Source organism: Mustela lutreola, chromosome 4 (assembly GCF_030435805.1).
Source record: "Mustela lutreola isolate mMusLut2 chromosome 4, mMusLut2.pri, whole genome shotgun sequence".
NCBI classification, from domain to species: Eukaryota; Metazoa; Chordata; class Mammalia; order Carnivora; family Mustelidae; genus Mustela; species Mustela lutreola.
The window spans coordinates 90854038-90872097 of record NC_081293.1 but is presented as its reverse complement, the minus strand read 5'-3'; the positions used below and the strand labels follow the sequence as shown (position 1 = coordinate 90872097).

The 18060-nt window shown below is 37.0% G+C and overlaps 1 protein-coding gene across 1 annotated transcript in view; it reads left to right on the top strand.

Annotated features, from left to right (window-relative positions):
• NUP133 (nucleoporin 133) overlaps positions 1–18060 on the top strand; it is a 59421-nt gene that overhangs the window by 36708 nt on the left and 4653 nt on the right. Inside the window, exons 16-25 of the mRNA XM_059170520.1 lie at positions 3486–3608; positions 4177–4276; positions 4948–5199; positions 5868–6001; positions 7772–7930; positions 8726–8861; positions 11148–11266; positions 12246–12326; positions 13091–13155; positions 15200–15288. Of these exons, the coding sequence (XP_059026503.1) occupies positions 3486–3608; positions 4177–4276; positions 4948–5199; positions 5868–6001; positions 7772–7930; positions 8726–8861; positions 11148–11266; positions 12246–12326; positions 13091–13155; positions 15200–15288 (1258 nt within the window). The remainder of the gene's footprint in view (positions 1–3485; positions 3609–4176; positions 4277–4947; positions 5200–5867; positions 6002–7771; positions 7931–8725; positions 8862–11147; positions 11267–12245; positions 12327–13090; positions 13156–15199; positions 15289–18060) is intronic.

The window sequence follows — 18060 nt, the reverse complement described above, 5'->3', positions numbered from 1 at the left end:
CTTCTGAGGGAGAACAGATTAAGACGTTGGTCAGCTGGTGCCGCTGATCATTGTGATAATAGTATACAGCTTTTATTCTTGTGCGACTTTACAACCTCATGAAGGGGCAGGGGAGACTTTACGCTCTCCCTATAAAGATGGTGACACTAATGGTTTGAGCTCTTCTCGCAGCTCTGCAATTTGAAATTGTTTTTTTTAGCTGTGAGGAACTTTAATTCTATTTAAATTCTATTTGGTGAGTCTCATTTTTATTTCCTCCCTGTTACATTCTAGCTATAATCTAGCAGGCTCTGCCAGAAGTCTTTTTTTCTTCTTGATACAGTTGACCCTTGAACAATATGCGAACCCCCTTGCACAGTGGAAAATCTGTGTGTAACTTCAAAAACTTAACTACTAATAGCTTACTGTTGACCAGAAGCTTTATCAATAGTCAAATTAACACACATTTTTTATATGTTATATACAGTATTATATACTCATTCTTAAAATAAAGGAAATGTTAAAATTTACATAAGGAAGAGAAAATAAATTCACAGTATTGAATTCATATACTGTAGGTATGGAAAAAAAAATTGTGCATCAGTGGACCTATGCAGTTTAAATCTGTCTTATTTAAGGTTCAGCTATGTTTCATGTACTGTAACTTAAAGATAATTTAAGATGCTGAAATAGGTTCAGGTTTTCTGTTGATTCCATAAATGCATTTAGTTCTAAGAATGCCTTGTTCTTGTATATTTGGGTTAGTTTTTCCCTAAGGAAAAGGCAAAGCACTTTTTTGTTAAATTTTTTTATTTTTCAAATGTAGGAAATATCCCCAAAATCTGAGTGAAAGAAAAACAGTTCACCTCAAATTTCATGATCTAAACAGTCTGAAAGGAATGTATGCAGAGCCCGCACTCCCCTACCCCCAGTCAAGCTTACAGACTAAACTTACAGGTGTCTGCATTCGGCCCTAACTCTTTGTTGTGGAGGTAGGGGAGGAGAGTGATGGTGTCAGAAATAGAAGTGGGCAAAGAAGGGCTACAGAGAAGGTCACCTACAAGTTGGATAAGAATACTATTTGGGAGGAAGAGGTTATCTGATGTCAGAGCTGTTGGAAGAGGTGGGGACTATCCCGAAAACCCTGCAGGAGGACCGTTGTCCAAGTTAATTGTTGGGTGTGTCAGGTGTCAGGGTCAGTCCAGGTAAAGGTGAAAATGTCTTGGGATTCTGGGGAGTTGGGAACAGTGAAGAATGCATCCTAGGGTCTAAGACAGTGAAGTACATGGTGGAGGGTGGAATGGTGGGGAAGAGGGTGTATGGACTGAGGACAGTGGGGCGGATAGTGGTAACTGCGTCACTGATCATTCTGAAACCCTGAACAAGTCTAGAAGAGCCGTCTATCCTGTTGGCTGGAAGGACTGGAGCACTGTGAGAAGAGTTAGTAGGTTTTCGTATATTTAAGGAAAGGTATTTGGAAACGAGGGGTTGTAAGTCTCTCAAGGCCTCACGTTTGAGAGGCTATTGGGGTTTGAAGGGAAGAAGGTAGGAGGATCCTTAAGGTATATAGATTCCTTTCACAAACTGATGTAACTTTCGTGTTCTTTTTTGGTCTTTGTTCATATATAATTTTACATGGCAAAGCAAAATTTTTAAGAAGTTATTAACAAATTCTTTGAAGGAATTGAGTAAGAGCCTGGTTCCATTTTCTGTTTTTGGATCCAAGTGGAAAGCATACTAGTTAATTCATTATACCTGCATTTTCCAGTTAACGGGGGTGAAGGAGGGAGGAAGAATCTGGAAATTACCAGTTGGATCTATAATTCATGAGTAATACCTTAGGAATATGTGATTGGTTCTTCAAAAGAACGCTCCATATGGAAAATGGTAATGTTTAAGACTCTATGTCACCATTTAAAAAAAAAAAATTTTTTTTATTTAAAGATTTTTATTTATTTATTTGACAGAGATCACAAGTAGGCAGAGAGGCAGGCAGAGAGAGAGGAATAAGCAGGCTCCCTGCTAAGCAGAGAGCCCAATGCGGGGCTCCATCCCAGGACTCTGGATGACCCGAGCCGAAGGCAGAGGCACCCAGGCACCCCGATGTCACCATTTATCTTAATTCTTCATGATGTTTACTGGTCTTGTTTCCTTTGGGGTGTAGTTTTGAATCCTAGGGTTCCATAGAGTTAATTGCTTAAGGGACAGCCTGTCGGGTCCCCGTAGGAATAGTGTTTGAAATCACTGAGTGTGCATTGAGTATTCACTCGTGGTGAAGGTGTTTAGCAAGTATTTTGACATTTTATTTGCTTTTATGTATACTTTTAAAGATTCTATTTATTTATTTGTCAGAGAGAGAGAGCACAATCAGGAGGAACAGCAGAGGCAGAAGGAGAAGCAGACTTCCCACTGAGCAAGCAGCCCGAATTGGGGCTTGATCCCAGGACCTTGGGATCATGACCTGAGCCAAGGGCAGACACTAACCGGCTGAGCCATCAGGCATCCCTGCTTTTTTATCTTCTGCTTTTTTATGTCATACATGCTTTCTTACTATTTTCACATTAACAGTATTAAGAACTTCTGGCATTTAATCTTACAAATTTAATGAGCCAAAAGTCTCTTGCTGGGTCTGTTAGGATGCCTTTGACTAACACCTGAAATAGAAAAGGAAGAACAGGGTTTAAAAGATGATTTTGGGGGGTCACATTTTGCATGTTTCGTTCCCTCAGCTAGTTTGTAAGCTTAAGGGCAGCAAACCTCACTTGTTATTTCTGTGCGTGCTCAATGCTATACAGACTCTTAATGTATTAAGTAAATATTCACTTAATAAAGGGGGGAAGTTTGGGGTGCCTGGGTGGCTCAGTGGGTTATGTGTCTGCCTTCGGCCCAGGTCATGATCTTAGGGTACTGGGATTGAGCCCCGTAGTAGGCTCTCTGCTCAGCAGGGAAGCTGCTTCCCCACCTCTCTTTCTGCCTGCCTCTCTACCTACTTGTGACCTCTCTGTCAAATAATAAATAAAATCTTTTATAAGTAAATAAAATAAAGGCAGGGAGTTTCACTGTGGGCCAAAACCGGAAAACAGGTGTTTCAGTGCTTAAAGAACATTTTGGCTTCATTATCTTCATATGTTAATAATGACAAAAAAAATTAGAAAAGAAGTTACATACATTTGACTCTTGAACAATGTGGAGGCTTAAGGGTGCTAACCCCCCACACAAAGTGTTTTAAAAAATCATAAAGGAGAAATTTACTGTACTGTATTGAAAAACATCCATGTCTAAGTGGACTCATGCAGTTCAAACCTTTTGCTCAATGATCTCTTGAACATTATTTTCTCTTTCTACTTTCTTTAAATTTATTTTCACCATCCGCTGTTTTATTCTGGCTAATTAGCTAAGGATATTCCTTGATGAGAAAAGCCCCTTAAGTAGATTCTGGGTAGTTGTAATTACTACGCATTGCCATAATTTTTGTTTTAAGTATTGCCTTCTCTGTACTTCCCCAGGTGTCCCAGGTAGACACTGTCTGTGAGTGCTTGCTAGAGCATGAGGAGCAGGTCTTAAAGGATACATCATTGGAATCCGTTGAATGGGCTGAGGTGGTCATCAATGTGAACAGTATTCTTAAGGTATAAAACTCCTGTGAAGATTTCAGCAAATCAAAGATCAGAGTGTGGATAGAAGAGAAAGCGGCTTCCGTATTCCTACTCTGTATTGCCAGTAATTTATAAGTGTTTAGCATTTAATTCCAAAAATTTAGAAAAATACCAGTCATTTTATTAATCAGCCAGACATTTTGAATGTTTGCCTTGTGTATTAATTTCTATGTTCCTGTTCGTGTTTGGTAAAACAAACCTTTTATTTGGAGAAGGATGGATATATCATTACAAATGTATAAATATTAAACTAACTATTTAAATAAATCACTCAAAACCTTATTGTTTATATTACGGATTAAAATGTGCTATTTAGTCTTAGCTAATGGTCTTTATAGCAATGGTTTTCCTACTTTGGTTACTATAGTTTTCCAAAATTGAAGTTAAATTTCAAATGTAGAAAGAACCAAAAAGTAATTCGGCAGACCTGTGCTAGTATTTTTTGGTATTAATAGACTTTGATGTTTCAAACTACCTTTAAAAATACTGGGATTCATCACTCTCTGCATATGCTAACACGTTTTTTTTTTTTTTTCCCCAGGACATGCTACAAGCTGCTAGTCATTATCGACAAAATAGAAACTCCTTATATAGAAGAGAAGAACCACCAGAACAAGAACCTGAATATGTTCCTTGGACGGGTGAGATGTCAAGCACTGAGCCCAAATACACTGATTTATTATTAACAGTGATTCAAAATATATTTCTAATGACCTTTTTGGAAGCTCTATTACTCCATTAGTGTAGGTTTATAAGTGAAATGACAAATAAGTGCTGTCTCCAGAATGAGCAGTTCTTGTGAAAATTGCTTTATTCCCTTCAATAATTTATAGATCTCTCCATGATGTATTTCATAGTACTTTCTATGTGTCCACTAGATTTTATTTTTTATGTAATCACTACCCCCAACGAGGGACTTGAATGTATGACCCCAGGATCGAGAGTCGCATGCTCTAGTGACTGAGGCAGCCGGGCAACCCATGTCTATTAGATTTTAGGGCATATAGTTATTCAAAGAAGCACGTCCTGGTTATGGAGGTGTTGACTCTATTTATTGTTGAATTAATACAAAAAAGTATGTGGAGCAGCATCAAAGGGGTTTAGAAGGAAGAAGGATCATGTTTACCTGGCTTTGTTGAGGAAGTCTCCCATAGAGAAGATGGGATTTAAGCAGGACAGAGAGGTATCTATCAACTGAAACCCTGTTTGATTTCTCTTTCCAGCAGCAGTGAGGTGATAGGTTTTAGGCAGTTGGCCTTTCTCAGCCAGTGTAGAGCCCTTACTTACCGTATTAATTTGTGTGATTTCACAGCAACAAGTGGTCCTTCAGGCATCCGAACAGTAATAGAACGCCAGCATGGGATTGTCCTGAAAGTGGTTTATCCTCAGGCAGACAGCAACCTCCGAAACATTCTGACAGAGCAGCTGGTGGCACTGATTGATTGCTTCCTGGATGGCTATGTTTCCCAGCTGAAGTCTCTGGACCGATCTGGTGATCAAGAAAGATACAGCAGTCTGGAGATGGAGTACCTCCAGAAGAGATCAGATCTCTTATCTCCACTTCGTAAGTACATGGTATTTAGCGAGGGCCATGGGTCTTCGAATTTGCGGAACGGATGAAGGAGTCAAATCATTAATGCAACGTGTTCAGTGTACTATCATTCAGCCAGCCATAACCAAGGACTTACTGCATGTATGTACATCTTCCTGTGTTCATTTGTTCAGCCTTGTTTTCAAAACTTCCTAGGTACAAGTGCCATGCTGAAGAGGATTTGAAAAGGTAAATTAGCAACAAATGGAGACTGTCCTCCAAGCTTGTCATCCGAGACCTTTACACAAATAACTAGTCTGCCCAGTAGAGCACGATGAGGGCTGTTAAAGGGCGCAGCTAGGAGAGTGTGGCTGTTCAGCAAAGGACACGTTCTTTCCATAGCTAAGATGAGGAAGAGGGGCTTGTACACACAGGAAGGGCATAGCCTCCTAGGTAGGTAGGAACAAGCAGTGGATTAAATTTGTGTCTTTAATGAATTTATGTGGATTATGAAACTGAATGCCTGGAAAGGTTTCTATTCCTTTAATAGGTTTCTCTTAAACTGGAAAGGTTTCTATTCCATTAATTGTTTTTAGAGTATGGTGTGAGTTAAAGGTAAAATTTCAAGTAATATTTTTTTCATCACATATTAAGTTTTCACTAACAGGATTTTTTTTTTCCATCTGTTCTCATTTTTACAGTCACACTAGGCCAGTACCCGTGGGCTGCTTCATTAGCAGAAAAGTACTGTGACTTTGATATCTTAGTACAGATGTGTGAGCAGACCGACAACCAGACCAGACTCCAGCGCTACATGACCCAGTTTGCTGATCAGGTAATGAACACCGAGGACATAGGCAGTAGATCGTGTAGTTGGTTTTACCATTTCAAATGTTCCGTTTTTAGGAAGATGCTGTTAACTTAGATACTGATTTGTACATTATGTTTCTTTGTAAGTTGGCAGACAATTCCAAATATTACTGAAAGATTCTTTGACCTTTGAACAAAGTGTTAAAACTCTCAGTTCTATTCTGGTATTTCTAGTTACAATCAAAAGTACTTGGGTAGACAGATATTGGGAGAGTTTTAAAACTTTGAAAAAATTTCATGGGAGCACAGGATCCTACAACTTTTGGAGAGCTCAGCTTATTTTGATTGACATAATGCTTATTTTTTTTAAAGTTCTCATTATAACAATCTTTAGGTGAATTTTAGTTGCTCCTTAAAGCCACTTTATTCAGTCAGTTGATATTCATGTAAAACCGATTTTTTTCCTACTATAAAAGTGACATTGTATAACATTCAGAAAACGTTTATAAAATAGAAAATTTTTAAATCACTCACAATTTCACCACCCAGACAGAACCCTTTTTAACATTTGGTTTGTATTGTTCTAGTCTCCATACTCTGTAATATTGCAGACAAACATGTTTCGCCAATTGCTTGTTTCCCTTAATACATTATTGATATTTGTGCTTTTCATTAACTGTTTCAGAACCATGTTTTTGATGGTGTTAATGGTATATAATAATCTGGGCATAACTTACCGTATTTGACTAGGGCCTAGTAAATACTTTTGCGCCCATCATGATTTTTTTTCTTTTTGTGGACTCTAATCCCGTGTTGACATTTTCCATTCATTTTTGCATTAATTTACTTTCTTTAATATGTTTAGTAGTTATTTAAAAATCCTTTCGTGCTACCTCCAAAATCTGATCATTCTCTGGTCTGTTCTGTTGTCTCGTTATTAGTCATATTTTTCTGCTTTTTATGTCTTGTAATTTTGTTTTATTTTGGATATTGTGTATAAAAGAACCTTAAAGATGGAAATGAATGCAGTTTTTCCTTGGGGAGGCAGATAGGATGAGAGGCAGGTCACTCGATTCATCGAGAATAGAGGTGGGCCAAGGCTTGGTTGTGGTTTTTGTTACATTCATTTTATGTCCAGTTTTGAAGTCTTATGGGAATGGTATATTTGTTGCAGAGTTCCCCCTCTTTAGTGGAAACATCTCTTACATACCGTGTAGGACATTTTGGTCTTCCTTTCCACCCTAGCCTTCCGTACTACCCAGCATTCAGCAAATGTCTGGTGGGAAAAACCAGCTAGGCATTGAGGGCCCCTCTAGATTCCTGTTTATCATGCAAACCTGCATGGCCTTCTGACACAAAATTCAACCCTGAAGAATCTTTCAATCTGCACTGTCACATAGAACTTTCTTTGACACTGGAGATCTTACTCATGTAGTCTAAGGGCATAGGGCCATTGAGCACTTGAGATGTGGCTAGTGTGACTGAGGACCTGAATTTTAAAATTTTAATTAAGTTTAAACAGCTGTATATAGCTAATGGCTACCATACCACACCATGCACATCTAAAGTTTACATGATCTTGCGCAAGATCCTCTTTTTGAATCTGAATTCCCCATTTATTAAATGAGGTGACTTAAGTTTTTTTAGGACCTTACCACATAGAAAATCTAAGTGTTTAAAGATTTCTGTTCTGCAATCTAAGACCTTTGAAAAAAATTAATATTTTAATATAGAAATGTACTTTTAAAAATTATATTACTGAATATTATTGGATTTTTTGCCCTACTATTTGTAGAATTTTTCAGACTTTCTCTTCCGTTGGTATCTGGAGAAAGGAAAGCGAGGCAAATTATTATCTCAGCCCATTTCTCAGCATGGAGAGTTGGCGAATTTTTTGCAGGCTCATGAACATCTCAGCTGGTTACATGAAATTAACAGCCAGGAATTAGAAAAGGTAAGAATAATTCAGTTACATCGAGCAGAGTTAGGCAGTTTTTTACTTGATTAGTGTAGTTTAGTGATTAGAATACTATTTAGAGATTTTTTTTTTTTTAAGATTTTATTTATTTAAGCAGGGGGAGTGGGAGAGGGGGAAGCAGGCTTCCCACTGAGCAGGGAGCCTGATGCGGGACTTGATCCCAGGACGCTGGAATCATGACGTAAGCGAAAGGCAGACTTTTAACGACTGAGCCACCCAGGTGACCCTAGAGATTATTCGAAATATGTATCTCCTATTCTCTGACATAATTTGAATAAACTGTTCTTTTTTTACTTATGGTAGTGTTGCCATTACTTTTAATGTTTCAGTAAAAAAAAAAGTATCTTTTGTGATTTGATTACTATTATAGTAAAGTACAAAAATTTTATTAATGTGTAAAGAACAGTCTATTGCCTTTTTTTGTATGAAAATGTTCAAATTATGAGTAAAAATAGTACAAGAATTAATTTTAAAGTTTGTCCTTAAATTGTTCAAGTGAATGTATAGTTATTATAGAACAAAGTGAATATATAGTTATTATAGAACAGATGTTTTATACCTGTTTCTTTTCCCAGTAATTAGTGTGGCTGGTTGATATTTTATTGAGTAGTTACTCCTGGTATATAGTACCAATCAGTTTTAGGTTTGCTGGTATTGGATCTGATCTTTCATTCGTATCGGGGGAAAACAGTTTTGGGTTGTACTTAACCTTTGTTTCAACTTAAATTAGTACACAGAATCTTACCATTTTTCATTTTTTGTTTATTCTAGGCTCATGCAACACTTCTGGGTTTGGCAAACATGGAAACTCAATACTTTGCAAAGAAGAAAACCCTTCTGGGTTTGAGTAAATTGGCTGCATTGGCTTCAGACTTTTCAGAGGATATACTGCAGGAAAAAATTGAAGGTAAAATAAAGATTTGAACATCAGTCATGCTATCAGTGAACTTAGTGCATTACTTTATCATTTAATAGGGTTCATTAAACACAGAATCTACCTCTCCTTTATGAAGAGTCGTTTCTGTTCAGTGTTGTTAGACACTCAAGTATGTATTTTTTGGGATTTTTTTTTTTAGAGAAAATTTGTATGTTAGTTAAGAATTCCTAGGAAGGTTGTTATATGATTTGAAGAGTGCTCTGGTACCCTTAGTGACTCGTATCCGAAGAACAAGAAGAGCTGCAAAGAAATCTTGGCCTTTTCTCAGTGGGGTTTATTATAGATAGTTGTAATTTTGAAGCTACTAGTTTCAGAATTCAAAACTTTTTGGCATCATAATTGTATACAACTATTTTGTTATATTGTTGGTTGAGAAATTGATTTGATATATTGTTATTTTTGAGAACCAAAGAGAAGGGAGATGAAATCTGGAAGGAGGATGAGGAAGAACCCTATTCTGCGTTTGAATTGGAGATATTCAGATGGAATCAGGATTGTTCAAAATTAAAGTTTTTCTGTACCCCAGGAGCATAAGTATACCTAGCCCGGTACTTCGGCATCTCATTACTATTTCTTAGTAAAAGGAAATGAGAGTATTGAAGAAATGGTCTTGGGAAGTCTTGTTTAGCCAGAAAACAAGTTTAATGTAGAGATGTCAACAGAATAGCCTCCACTGGCCAAGTCTGGGGATAATTTGAACTCCAAAAAGAGTGATAGTAAAACGTTTTATTTCACCATTTTTTTTTCTCTCTCTTTTTTTTTTAATTTTATTTTTATTTATTTGACAGACAGAGATCACAAGTAGGCAGAGAGGCAGGCAGAGAGAGAGGAGGGGAAGCAGGCTCCCTGACAAGCAGAGAGCCCGATGCGGGGCTCGATCTCAGGACCCTGGGATCATGACCTGAGTTGAAGGCAGAGGCTTTAACCCACTGAACCACCCAGGCGCCCCTTATTTCACCATTTAAAAATGAAAAATCCAGGGCACCTGGGTGGCTCATTCATTAGGTGTCAGCCTTCCGCTCAGGTCACGATCTCAGGGTCCTAAGATTGAGCCCCACATCAGGCTTCCTGTTCAGTGGAGAGCCTGCCTCTGCTGCTCCCCCTGGGTCTGTAAGGTTGGCTGATAGTCTAACATGGGAAGCCAGATTTTAGCCTGGTCACCAGACTTAGACCATGTTAATCAAATCAGGGTTTTATGTTTTGCTCTCCTGTGCACCAGAAATTGTTGGAACTCTGGTCACCGTCTTGATTTGATCACTTCTTAACTTTCACTTTCTTAAAACAGTGGGAGTATTTTCAAGTGTCAGTAATTACCTACAGACTGTCATCAGTATATCTGGTCATAGGGAGTAGATTTTTAAAAAAATAATTCTGGTTATATGATAATTCCTTATGGAAATTTGTAAATCACCAGGAAAAACACATCAAAAAAATAAATTTGTCTATATAATCTCATTGCCTCATAGATTACTACTGTTACTATTTTGTGTATCCTCCCAGTCTGTTTTTCTAGGTATGGAAATTGCACAAAAATGATTTGTATGATTGTTATAAAATTAGCATCATGTGGAGTGATGTCATTATGAGCATATATGTGCTTTAGTCACTATACTTTGCTGTGACCACTGTGTTTATGAGACTGCATGGCAGTTCTCAGTCCTTTTCCCTTGCAGCCCAGCACACTTTCCTGGGCAAAACCTCCGATTGGGCTGGCTGCAGCCTTGATAGTTTATCCCAAGTAAGCCTCACCAGGTCACCTCGTCCTCTTAAGGTTACTGTTGCTTGTTAGGTTTGGTGCATAAACTTCCAGGTTTTGTTTTTCCTGGAATATACTCGTGGTAGCTTTTAAATAGATCATTTCCCTTAGTGAAAGCATATATTAGAAACTCTGGTGGGAGTTTCTGAGCTAAATAACATGGGACTGGGTGACCCCCGATTTGAGGGACTTGTGCCTCATGAAATAGCCATCTGTTCTATAATTTCTTCAAGCAGTAGCATGTATTTTCATAGCTCTTCTCTCCCCTCCTGTTTCTGGTGGCTGATTGTTTCTATGATTTGAATCAAGCCATGAATATGTTTTAACATCGGAAATCAAGAGGTAGCAGAATTAATAATATTTTAAGGTCACCAAGTAGTGATGAGATTACCTTTAGAGATGCTCTGCCTTTTTTTTTTTTTTTTTTTTTTAATTTAGCTTTGTTTTATGATAGAGCAGAAGAGTTTACTGCCCTCCCTGCCTCTCATTCTGAATTCTAGAAATGGCTGAGCAGGAGCGCTTTCTACTGCACCAGGAGACACTGCCTGAACAGCTGCTGGCGGAGAAACAGCTCAGTCTCAGTGCGATGCCGGTGCTGACTGCCCCTCAGCTCATCAGCGTGCGTGCTTTTCCATCCTTGCACCATTCCTTAGTCTCAAAACAACATCGCTATTTCTAGAGTCAGATGGTATAGTTCCTATGAGTAGTCATCTTCCCACTTCCTATTTTTCTGGTAACATTCCCCTTCCTCTAGAATAAGTTGTTAGAAGCTGCTGGAGATCAGGATGCACGTTAGCAGGAAGTAGTGGACTAGCCTCTGCCTCCCTGTCGATCTTCACCTGTTCCTAGAGATGCTCATGCAGGTGACCAGAAGAAAGTACTTGTACTTTCTTTTCCAGCAGAGGACAAATATGTACCACGAGGTACAGCTCAGGTTCTTCCACAAGAAAAATGGTTTAAGGAATTGGATTTTCATAGCCTATAAGTACTGACCTCACCCTTTTCCTCTGGAATATAATACATTCCTAAGGGCATAGCTAGATTGTGGGCTGCAGCCTGGGTAAGATACTTTTGTTGTTAAATACACTCGTAGCCTTAACTCTGCTTCTCTCTTTGCCTTTCAAGAAAGTGTTTCAAATACAAGAGCAATGTAGATCACTTTGAATTTGTTCTAATTTTATTGAAAAGAAGACAATTCAAAAGCATCCTTATTTTAGCCATTACTAGTAATAGATTTCCTATAATTGAGCTCACAATGGCCTCTCCTTATGTAGCTTATTGCAAAGAATATGCTCGAAAGGATACTGAAATATGTATACTCTCTGGAACCTAAAAATAAAATTTACTGATATTTTAGAAGTATATATATCAAGATTTGCAAATTAATTACTGTTGAGCATAGGCACATTTTGAAGGACAGTTTATTATGAGGATAGATGGAGTATAATTTCCAAAGATGATAGTTTTCTTTATGATAAAATAAAGATACCTTTGACTTACTTGAAAGACAGAATGATGTATTTTTCTCCATAAATTTCTCTAGTCTTGGTTATATGATTACTTAAAATAATCCTGAACCTTATTTGAATTTGCCATAGCTGTATATCTGTGAAGAAAACAGAAGAGCTAATGAATATGATTTCAAGAAAGCTTTGGACCTGCTGGAATATATTGATGAGGTAAGTAAAATCACTTGAGATGATCCCAGGCAAGGATCACAATTTATATATTTGGTTTTCTGTAGAACTGAATACATATAAAAAGAGAAAAAAATACATCTTTTAGCCAATCATGACAGTGTATTAATTTAGAAAGACTCTCTGGTTCAGCTATTCCTAACTCTTGGAATGTGTATAGCTCTTTCGAAAAGCTGTCAGGAGATTCCCTTTCCTGATAATTCTCACACATTCCCAGATGTCTTTTTCTGTGCATGAATAAAAACACAGTTTTTCAGAGTCCTAAGGCATTTTTTCTTTTTCATTATTAAATCATCATTAGTTCCTCAGTCTGATACATTGCTTTATTGATTTATTCTTCATAGTAATCTCCCTAAGAGGAGCTGTTTCTTTGAGGGAGAGTTAATTTATAAACAAATTATTGTTTATAATAACAATTTTGTAAATTAAATAGTTGGCCCTGCAATTGAAAGTAGTTTGGTAGATTTTTAAAATGTAGTATATTGGCTTTTATTTACCTTGTTTCAAATCTTAGCCCTTCAAGCTTCCTAAAAAAATCAGATTATCACAGAATAATCAGAAACTAATTCTTACACAGTTACTAATTGGCTTACTCTTCTGAGTATTAATGTCTTAAAGGAAATTTTTTAAAACTATGAATTAAAGTAAATGGTTTATGCAGAATTAATTAACTCAAATTTAAACCTGTAATTTTTTTTAAATCAGGACTTAATGAGGATTTTTTTGTTGTTTGTTTTACCGTAAAGGAGGAAGATGTAAATATAAATGATCTAAAACTGGAAATCCTTTGCAAAGCTCTTCAGAGAGATAAGTAAGTTCTCATAACATGAATCTAAGCTATGGTTTTAGAAAAGGACTCTTTTTTTTTTTTAAATTTACTTGACAGACAGAGATCACAAGTAGGCAGAGAAGCAGTCAGAGAGAGAGGAGGAAGCAGGCTCCCTGAGCAGGGATCCTGATGCAGGGCTCCATCCCACAACCCTGAGATTATGACCTGAGCTGAAGGCAAAGGCTTTAACCCACTGAGCCACCCAGACGCCCCTAGAAAAGGACTCTTGAGGAGGATTATGATATCATGTATCAAATGGTTTTGTGACCTAATTACATTCTAACATAATTATAAAAAATTTATTGTGTGCATTAGTAATCTAAGTTTCTCATTCAGTAGTTAGGGAAGAATTTAAGGACTTAGGACCACTGGTATAATAAATCTCTATTTTGAGTTTATTTATTTGAGTGGGAGAGTGGGGGTGGGGTGCAGAGGGAGAGGGGGAGAAAGAAAATCTTAAGAAGGCTGGATGCCCAGTGCAGAACCCAATGTGGAGCTCAGTCCCATGACCCCGAGATCATGACCTGAGTCAAACACTTAACCGAGACACCTAAATGCCCCTCTACTTTTGATTTTAAAATTTAGACTGTCAGTTTGCACAGAAATATATATGTTCCTGATTTTCACAGAAGTTGGGCCAGTTCTGCCAAAGAAGCTGCATTTTGTTTTAAACAAAAAGTATATTAGAGTATCAGTACCCTCTTATAAATTACCGAGACCTCTTTTTTGTGATCATCTCCTTCCTGAGAAGAGAGATTTCCATGGGACATGGTGGCAAAGAAAGGCGGTGGCAGTGAAAGAATGATCAGTTGGGGGATTGAATTGTTTCTAGGAAAAGAATTTGAGGGAACTTGACTTGAGTGCTAACACCCTTCCCTACTTAAAATTTTCCTTTTTATATGGTGCTGAGAAATTGCAGTAGGACTATTTTTACTAAAGCATTTCTTCTTCTGATCACTCCCAAATAGTTAAAATTGTTGTTCTATTTGGTCTTGGAGGTCACTTTCTGAAGCATCTCCATCTGCCCGCTTCGTTCTCCTTTCTAATCTTAAAAAAAATATGCTGTCATTTGATTGGAATTCCTTGTCATGATTCATGTTTATAAACTTTAAGGTGTTGGGGCGCCTGGGTGGCTCAGTGGATTAAGCCACTGCCTTTGGCTCAGGTCTTGATCTCAGTGTCGTGGGATCAAGCCCCGCATCGGGCTCTCTGCTCAGCAGGGAGCCTGCTTCCCCTTCTCTCTCTGCTTGACTCTCTGCCTACTTGTGATCTCTCTCTCTGTCAAATAAGTAAATAAAATCTTTAAAAAAAAAAAAAAAACTTCAAGGTGTTGGGGCACCTGGGTGGCTCATTCAGTTAAGCATCTGCCTTTGGCTCATGTCATGATTTCTGGGTCCTTGGTCCTTATGTCAGGCTCCCCACTTGGCGGGGAGTCCGCTTCTCCCACTGCCCCTCCCCGCCACGCTCGCTTCCTGTCTTTCTTTTAAATAAAATTTTTTTAAAAACTTTAAGGTATTGTGGAATATATTCATTGATTACTACAAAGCAGTGATTTTGTGTGTGTGTGTGTATGTGTGGGTGTAAGCAGTAATCTCAACTACATAAAGAAAACATTAAACTAGAACCTCCTTACCATTTTATTTTTATGAAAAGCAGAGTATGTTACAATATATTGTAACTGTTACCTATGGTCTGAAGATTGTACTTGGGAGTCCTTACTAGGTTTGTTATTTATTTGTAGAATTTTGGGGGGAGAGATGGCTTGCTACTTTGTTTTAACATCAAATACATATGGTTGTGTTGGGTGAATAGCTATCTGAGTGTAGCATTTTGTATCTGATATTGGGACTCTAAGTATATTCAACATTCAAACCTCCCTTATGTAAATACTTTGAAACAGTATTACAAAACTCAAGATTCTCCACCCCTGGTACAACCAGCAAAATAAAACTACAGTAGCAAACAGAAGTCATTTATTTCAGATATGTCCATGATTTCTTTTTCTTACTGCAATTTTGTTTTCTAGCTGGTCCAGTTCAGATGGTAAGGATGATCCAATTGAAGTATCTAAAGACAGTATATTTGTGAAAATCTTACAGAAACTTTTAAAAGATGGTAAGTCATTTGTTAATATTGGAAATTATAGCATCACTTCTCAGTTTCAGAAATCTGAAAATAACGGGGATTTTCCAAGGTGTCAGTGACAGGGCAGTTTAAGATTAAATAGTATCATACTCAGAATTAGAGAGATTTGTTGATTTGTTTAAAATGTTTCTTTCCTCTCCCAATTGGGGGAGCACATGTCAAGGTGAAATCTCCATCCACATGGGTCCTGGTGGACCCCAGTGGGCAAAGTCTCCATGCTGATACAGGATGGACAAGGAATGGATTCAGATGTTATGACACCAAAACTCTGTATGATATAAGTAACCATTTTCCTTTAATTTTTTGGTTAACTCTTGTGAAGATTGAAAACTTGATATATAAATGAGAAATAACTTTTTGTTATATAATGGACCGTACTAAAGTACAATTTACAAAATGCTTTTACACGTCCATTTTGGACATGAACACTCTAAAATTCATGTTAGAAACAAAATAAAAAGAAAAAGAAGGGGATATGTTTTGTACCTAATATACTGAGCAAAATTCCATTTGCTGATTGAGACACAATAAATTGGGTAAAGAAGCTTTTGTAGGTAAAATGCTGTTCTCAGGGGGAATATGAAGTAGGGGATTCAGTTGATCCTTGAACAATGTGGATGAGAGGCAGTGATTCCCAGTACGGTTGAAAATCCACATATATCTTTTGACTCCCTAAAAACTTTACTACCGTTAGCCTGCTGTTGACCAGAAACCTTTACCAATAACATAAACTTCTGGTTAACACATACTTTGCATGTGTATTATATACTATATTCTTATAATAAGATAAATTAGAGAAAATAAATTGTTATTGAGAAAATACATTTACAGTACTCTACTGTATCAAAAAAATTCGCAGGTAAGTGGACCCATGCCGTCCAAACCTGGGTTGTTTAAGGATCAACTTGTATTTACTTTCACTTTTTTGCATATTACTGGGAGCTTAATGTATGGAGAGTGTTAGACTAGAGATGAGCATTTTATACATTTTATACATGTGTGGCTCATATTTATTATAGAAAATAGAAAATTCTATCAAAATGTTCATACTAAATTCAAGCAACGTGCAAAATAGACTTAGTATTTATCAGTCCTTGCAAATATAAGGGTACTCTGTTTTATACCAAATGGAAAAAATACACAGTGGTAAGTTATTGTAAATTCAGTCCCTCTAAATAGGACTTTTATCCATCATACTGACATTTACACACATTTGAAAGTTTTCTATATGTATGTATGTAAGATACATTATTTAATCTATATCAAATATGACAAACCCAGTCCCTGGTACATAGTAGTCACTCAATAGACATTTGTCCTTTGAATGCCTTCAAGTATTTTGCAGATTCATAGCCCCAGCTCCTCTGTAATGGGTTGTATTCTGCAGTCTTCTATTTTAAAATTGCTGGCTTAACCAGGGGATGTGGGGGGCAGAGCTTAGAAAAACAGTGTGAAACTAACCACACAGACCAGTATTCTGGGGTGAAACAGAGGCAAACTCTCAGTGTTTACATGTCGGAAGCTTTTGTTTTCCAGCCCCCTGCGATGGTCTCTTAGTGTTACTTTTTAGATTTTTAGTCTCCTTTTGTAAGTGATTCAGTGAAAATATAATTCCATGACTAGATTACTTGGAACTTGCTCAAAATTGATCTGGACTTGTATTTTGAAAAAGTAATACTTGGTCATCCTCTTGTGACCGATTTAATAGTGCATTCTTTTTCAAAGATGAGCAAATAACACAAAGGTTAATTAAGCCTATTCATTGTCACAAAATAAATTTAAAAATTTTAAATGAAATAATGAAGGGGTATAACAGAAGAACCTGATTTGTTTGAAAGTATTTGAAATACCTCAAATTCAGAAAGAGCTAAAATGCCCCTCTAAGACTTTCTCTTTTCTGTATTTGGAAATGAAATAACTGGGTATGGTTGATTTCTCTGTACTACTGGAGAGATTTTCCATGAGCCTAATAGATTATTAGAAAGCATTTGGACCCAAATCCAGTGCTTTTCTTGAAGATTGTTCTCATAAAAGTGCCACAGAATTAAATTGTGGCTATTTAATGTTTAGTGCTATTTAGAGGTGACTTTGCTGTTTTTATTATTCTTAGATTATAAATCATAGATGAACAACAGGAATGGAAAGTTGTGATTTTACAGGAAGAATTATTGAATTATGACCAAAGAACAAAAACAAGTAGAAACTATTAGGAAAATGAACATATGTATACAAGGAAAAGGTATATATACTTATAACAAGAAGTTAAAGACATTTATTTTTGGAACCTTTTTAATAATACAGCTACTATGTACAATAGTGGATGTTTTTAAAGGAGGACAGAGCCTGATGGTAGTGAGAAAAAGAAATCCATCAAATATTAGTTCTAAACAGAGGGCATGCATGGTAAAAATAGAAGCCAAATAAGATGTTAAATTTTTTTAGAGAATTGATCTTTTAAAATCAATATATTTTCAGAAGTGTAATGCTGTTTGACAGATAAAAACTCCTTATTGAAAGTATTTTAATTGTAGTAAATGATCTATAAATATTTCAAATTTAGCCTCAAAACATTTATTAACCCAGATTTTTAATTATATAATAATTAAGTACAGGGGTGCCTGGGTGGCTCAGTGGGTTAAAGCCTCTGTTAAAGCCTTCGGCTCGGGTCATGATCCCAGGGTCTTGGGATCGAGCCCTGCATTGGGCTCTCTGCTCAGCGGGGAGCCTACTTCCTACTCTCTC